Consider the following 6,880-nt stretch of genomic DNA (forward strand, 5'->3'; position numbering starts at 1 on the left):
CCACATATGATTCCTCTTTCTGTTCCTACAATTACCCACATAGTGAGGCAGTCAATAAACAGGCAACAAAATGGTGTGGTTGTAGGGTCAAGTTCATTGCAAAGGCTAAAAATGGGAACTTTCATTCAGTTACAGTTCAGTGTCCTTATTTATAATTTCTAAGAACTATAGGCAAAATAAATTTTAGGAATCTGAAGCCCTCTTCTGACCTCCATGGCATTGCACAACATGGGTGCACTCACATACATGCAGGCCATACACTCATACACATAAAAATAATGAAATTTTTTTTTAAAAAGACAATTTCTTTATGACTTATGAATATTAATCAATGTAACCCGATACAGAAAAATCTAGCTCCTGTCTATGAAACAGAGAGGGGCTGGACCAACCCAATCAACCCTAAATATCACTCAAGTAACAACTGAATCTAAGCAGTTTTTCTACTAGTTGGCGATTTATTTTTATTCATATGATTTCTGTGGTAATAATTACTAGGAGGGAAAGCAGGTATGAAAAATTTACCCAGATGCTTCTTTTTTAAAAATTCAGGGAAATATAAAGAAATTGATACTCAACATTGAACTTCTAAAAATTAGTAGGTATTGCATTATCAGAAAGCACATTGGAAAGAGGTCCAACAACATGTATCAAAAGTCTGCCATCAAAACATCAAGTTAGAAACTTAGACACACACACACACACACACACACACATACACACACACACACACACACCAATAGTCAGGAAGGTGTGAGATAAGGCTCACCCCTTCAGGGTCTCCACTTATAGCACTCAAAACAGCTTTATCTCTGCCTCTTGGACAGGGACATTATGAATCATTATGTGATTACAGAACTGGAGGGAAGTCAGACATGCCGTTAAACAAGAAATGTGCTAAGGAAAAAAATCATATGGAAATACTCCAAGAGCAAGTTATTTTACTGTCTTTTGTTTCTTGGGAAAGCTGGCTTGGGTACTAAAAGCAGGAAAAATTAAATGAGCAGCTCAAAACAAAGGGATCACTGTGTCACATGAACCCAGCCTGGGAAGGAGAGAATTGAGTTCTGGCTGAAGGAGGCCACAAATCAGCTTTTGATCTTGCACACACCAGGTAATGAATAACCAGGGGCTTCAGTTTCCTCATGTCTAAGGGAGCTGGAGAATATCACAGAGATATTCCTCCCAGCTAGAACAGAGCACTGAAAACTCAGAATTATAAACATGCTCCTGTCTCATATAAACAACAAAGAACCCCAAACTGTAATCCTGCTTCCCGTCAGCCTATTGTAAATTATATTCATGCCTGTGATATTTAAGTGGCCATCCCTTAATGAAAGGCCATAAAATCAGAACTATCTTAAAAGAACTGAGCTACAAAAGAAACTTTCCCTGTCTTCTACACTCAAGCTATCAAATTTCAAATTATAATAGAATTGTATTACTTTGTCAAAAGACAAAGATGAACAGAGAAGAGGCTAAGCATCATGCCCAACCAGTCACAGCAGATGTGGCTTTGCTAGGGCAAGAAAGTCCTCAGAAGGAAGGATTTAGCATGGACATGGTCAACCACTCTGATGAAAATTATATCTGAAGCTGTAATTTATATTTTTAACACTTTAAAAATATTTTATTTTAGGACGGGTGTGGTGGTACATGCCTTTAGTCCCAGCACTGGGAGGCAGAGGCAGGCGGATCTTCGTGAGTTCAAGGCTAGCCTGGTCTATATCATGAATTCCAGGAGAGCTGGGGCTACAGGGAAACCCCGACTCAAAACGACAAAAAAAAATTATTTTATGTATATGAGTATATTGCCTATGTGTCTTGCAATGCTTGCAGAGGTCAGAAGAAAGCACTAAATTCCCCCGGAACTAGAGTTACAGATGGTTGTTAGCCACAATATGGGTACTAGAAATTGAACCTAGGTCCTCTGCAAGTGCAGCCAGTACTCTTAACCGCTGAGCCATCTCTCCAGCCCTCTACATTTTTAACTCTTAAAAGTATTAATTACAGGGGCTGGAGAGATGGCTCAGCGGTTAAGAGCACTGACTACTCTTGCAGAGGAACCAGGTTCAATTCCCAGCACCCACATGGTGGCTACGAACTATCCTTAACTCCAGTTCCAGGGGACTCCAAAGCCCTCTTCTGACCTCCGCGGCATTGCACAACACGGGTGCACTCACACACATGCTGGCAATACACTCATACACATAAAATAAAAATAGTATTTTTTTTTAAAAAGTATTAATTACAAAGCTCAGACAGCAGCACATATACTAAAATTGGAACGATAGAGAGATTATTTGCATGGCACCTGGGGAAGGACAACACACAAATTAATGAAGCGCTCCATATATATATTTTTTTAATTTGTAACTGGGTATAGTATTGCACACCTATCATCCCAGCACTCAAGAGGTCAGCTTGGAACACATAGCAAGACCCTGTCTCAAAAGTAAACAGCTTTTTAAAAAAAGAGCAAAATTTAATGTTTAGAAAAGCAGAAATCCAGGCTGGAGAGATGGCTCAGAGGTTAAAAACACTGGCTGTTCTTACAGAAGACCCAGGTTCAAATCCCAGCACCCACATGGCAGCAACTCCAGTTCCAGGGGATCCAACAGCCTCTTCCATCCTCCAAGGGCATTGCATAACATGGGTGCACTTATCTACATGCAGGCAATACACACATACACATTAAATAAAAGTAATAAATAAAAAGAAAAGCAGAAATCCTATAGTAAAGTAAAAGACATTAATTTCTGGATGACTGGATTTTCATGACTAAATGATCCTGTTCAACCCTAAATGATTTTAAAGTCAGAAAAATCAAGATTAAAGCTTGCCATAGAGAATAGGGTTTCAGCAGCAGAACACAACAATCACATATTACCTCCTTATCCTTCATGGATCCACTGATATCTTCTCGCACCTCCACATGTGAGGCTACCAAGTGAACAGCACACTGTAAGACTGTACAGCTCACTTGACTGGTGAGGTTTGTTTGTTTTATTTAATGTTTTATTTAATGTTGCAGAATTTTTATTCCTGCAAACCACCACTGAAGAATTCTTTAATTTATAAGGCTATCCTTCTGTATCTTTAGTTAGTTTTTAGTTTGTTTTAGTTAGTTTTACCACATACACTAAATTCATGAAAACACAAACTTTGGGTGCTATAGAAAGTGTGTCAAGGTAAAATAATTTTCATGGGGACCCTTATGGTTTTTTTCAGTTATAATCAAAGCAAAATATATTTCGCTTAATTTGTCAATGGAAAGAGAAGTTGAGATGTCAAGAGATCTTAGCACATGTTTCCTTCCTAACAAGATGCTGAATTCACATCAGTGAAGTAACTGATCACAATTGGATGCCTCAGCACAGACACTGGCATGGTACTACAACCAGTCACAGGAATGGCTCCAAGTAACTCTAGGACACTAAGGTCTGTTTGCTCTAGAAGAGAATAAGGAGCACACTGATGTCCACAATGTACCATTTGTCTCTGCCTTTCTCTTTTCCAAATCCTTGCAACATCACAAGCCCAGCTGTCAGCCAGATGCAAGCACATGAGCCACAGAGTGTGAGAATAAAAATATTAGTATTATTTCCATGGAACTAGTCACATGGTGACTAGAAATAATCAACATTAGCATACTACAGTATTTGTTTGGTTCTTGAATGTTGTAATACCCTGTGGGGGAAAATTATCTTTATTTGAAAAAGGTTAAAAATCAAGTGCATGTTACATCTCTTTGCTGGAAAACTGTGGGAAATGGACTTGTTGAAACCATGTGGATAAAAAGGAGGAATGAAGGAGAAACAGAAATCTAATAAATGGAAAATATCTCCAAATGAAATGCTTGTGGTAAGTTAATTTCTTGTAAACACTACACTCAAGCCCCTTGAATAGTCCCAAATGGTGAGCTAACTTCGTGGTCTTAAAATGAAAATCAAACACACTAAAGTGACTACAACTTTATTACTGAAGTCGTGGGAAACAGGAGAGCTACAACTGACCAACCTGTTAGTTTTTATTCTTTTGAAAACTTTAAGAGAATTGTGGAATCTTACTAAATAGACAATTTTAGCTAAAATTTTTTATGTATGCTAAAAGGAGAAATAAAAACATGAATAATAATGTTCCAGCTAAAAGTAAGGTGAAATCTATAGTTACTAATATAAAAATATTTATAAAAATTCTATAGTTCTGAAATATACTGAAAGGTCTAATATCTAAATTACCATGAATTCTGTTTAGTTGACATCTGTAAAATATTCCAAGGAAAATTCAAAACCCTTTTTTAAGTTGCTCTACAAATAAATCTTGTGATTTATGGGTTAGCCAAAACTGGCACCTGCAGGAACAGCCTTACCTGCTGCACTGTTAACAGCCCATCAGAAGCTGCTGGCACGGGCCGCATAGGGAGCAGCTGGCACAGTGTGCCCAGAAGTAAAGCGACCTCCTTCATACTCCTCCAGCAGCACACCAGGACCATCTGAGCAGTTACATCACGTGTTTTTCTTTCTTTACCTTAAGAAACAAAACAAAAATGATTGCGAAACTCCACATTCGAGTCCTCACATGCCAGGTTCATTACAACAAGCTTAGGCAAATTTCTCCAAGAATGATCAGTTTGAACAAACCAATTTGTCACATATTCTGTTTATTCAATAGGAAAAAAAAGAAAAAAAGAAAAAAAAAAACTAACATTTGAAGAGCATGTGCTATGAGGAGGAAACATGCCATTTAAAAAAATTTTTTAATTTTCATTTTTATCTGTATGAGTGTTTTGCCTATAGTAAGTGTGCCCACACATGCAATGCCTAAGAGGCAAAAAGAGGATGGCAGATCCCCAGAAACTAGAATTAAGAACAGTTGTTAGCCACCATGGCTGGAAACCAAACCAGGGTCTTCTACAAGAGAAGTCAAGGCTCTTAAACACTGAGGCATCTCTTCAGCTTCAAATTTCTTATTCTTTAAAAGTTTCAAATGAAGCCAGGCCAGGCGTGGTGGCGCACGCCTTTAATCCCAGCACTTGGGAGGCAGAGGCAGGCGGATCTTTGTGAGTTCGAGGCCAGCCTGGTCTACATGGGGAGTCCAAGGACAGCTGGATCTACAAGGAGCCCCGGTCTAAAAAAAAAAAAAAAAAAAAAAAAAAAGAAAAGAAAAATGAAGCCATGTATGGTGGTATATTCCTTTAATCCCAGAGGCCTGTGGATCCCTGTAAATTCAAGGTCACACAGGTCTACATAGCTGGTTCCAGGATAGCCAGAGATATATAGTAGGACATTGTCTCAAGACCCAAATATGAGCAAATGCAATTTCAGCCACCTGATATTTGACAAAGGGGCCAAGAGCATTACCTGGAGGAAAGACAGCATGTTCAACAAATGGTGCTGGCAAAACTGGATCTCCAATTGTAGAAGAAAGAAATTAAACCCCTATCTTTCACTCTGCACAAAAGTCAATTCCAAATGGATCAAAGACCACAATGTAAAGCCTGAAACACTGAAACTATTAGAAGAAAACGTTGGGAAAAATCTACAAGATATAGGCATAGGAAAGGATGTTCTAAACTGGACATCAATTGCTCAGGAAACAAGGGCAAGAATTAACAAATGGTACCTCATTAAACTAAAAAGCTTCTGTACATCAAACCAAGACAACCAAGGAAGCAAACAGAAAGCCCACAGAATGGGAGAAAATCTTCAGAGACACATCCAACAGAGGTTTAATAACCAGAATTTATCACAAACTCAAAAAACAGAGAACCAAGACAAGAAGCAACCCAATTAAAGGATGGACTAAGGAGCTGAACAGATAGTTCTCAAAAGAAGTAAAGATGGCTATGAAACATCTTAAAAGATGTTCAACATCACTAATAATTAGGGAAATGCAAATTAATACCACTTTAAGATTTCGCCTTACCCCAGTCAGACTGGCTAAGATCAAGAAAACAAATGATACCAAATGTTGGAGAGGATGTGGGGGAAAAGGGAACACTCATCCACTGCTAGTGGGGCTGCAAACTGGTCCGACCCCTATGGAAAGCAGTGTGGAGAACTCTTAAAAAACTACAAATGAACCTACCATTTGACCCAGTTATACCACTCCTTGGCATACACCCAAAGAAATCATCCTATTGCAGACACATGTACATCCATGTTTGTTGCTGCTCTTTTCACAATAGTTAAGAGATGGAAGCAACCTAAGTGTCCCTCAATTGACGAGTGGATAATGAAAATATGGTTCATTTATATGATGGAATTTTACTCAGCAGTAAAGAAAGATGAAATCATGAAATTTGCAGGTAAATGGATGGAACTAGAAACTGTTATACTAAGTGAAGTAACACAGACTCAGAAAAAAAATCAACATATGTTCTCCCTCATATGTGGATCCTAGAACCATACTCTGATATATAAGTATGCAACCAGACATAAGTACAGGAACAGAATAATGGAAAGGAAACAGGGAGATAAAGAAAAAGAAATAACCTGAAAGAGAAGAACAGTAGGAAACAAGTCTTAATAAGGGAGATATGGATAAAAAGTGGGTTAGTTTAAGGGATGGGGAGGGAAGGATACACAAGGAACCTAGGGGATAAAGGGAAAGGAGCTCAAGAGAGGTAGGACCATAGGAGAAGGGTATTAGTAAGGGAGAAAGGGGGGAAATGGGGGCACCTTAAGTGGGAAAACCATGATGGAGGGGTGAGACAATGTGAGAGATAAACAATGCCTAATGCCTAGCTAAAACCAGAGAGAACCCTATTACTCCTACAACCTACTGACAAATTATACACAGCAGATCAAGAAATATATGTCTAGGTAAGGTTTATCTGAGAACAACTGATCTTTGCCCAAGATTTATCATTTATCTA

At 38.5% G+C, this 6,880-nt stretch overlaps 1 protein-coding gene and 1 non-coding gene across 5 annotated transcripts in view; one reads left to right on the forward strand and one right to left on the reverse strand.

The window, feature by feature from the left end:
- Thada (THADA armadillo repeat containing) overlaps positions 1 to 6,880 on the reverse strand; it is a 408,197-nt gene that overhangs the window by 334,802 nt on the left and 66,515 nt on the right. For all 4 annotated transcript variants that reach the window (XM_029564835.1, XM_029564834.1, XM_008835873.3 and 1 more), the window contains exon 21: positions 4,373 to 4,530. In XM_029564835.1, coding sequence (XP_029420695.1) covers positions 4,373 to 4,530 — 158 coding nt within the window. The remainder of the gene's footprint in view (positions 1 to 4,372; positions 4,531 to 6,880) is intronic.
- Positions 2,254 to 2,359, forward strand: LOC115070833. The gene has a single exon (XR_003849953.1). It is a non-coding gene; the product is annotated as a U6 spliceosomal RNA (small nuclear RNA).

The sequence above is a fragment of the Nannospalax galili genome, unplaced genomic scaffold (genome assembly GCF_000622305.1).
Source record: "Nannospalax galili isolate Female #2095 unplaced genomic scaffold, S.galili_v1.0 scaffold257, whole genome shotgun sequence".
Classification (NCBI taxonomy): domain Eukaryota; kingdom Metazoa; phylum Chordata; class Mammalia; order Rodentia; family Spalacidae; genus Nannospalax; species Nannospalax galili.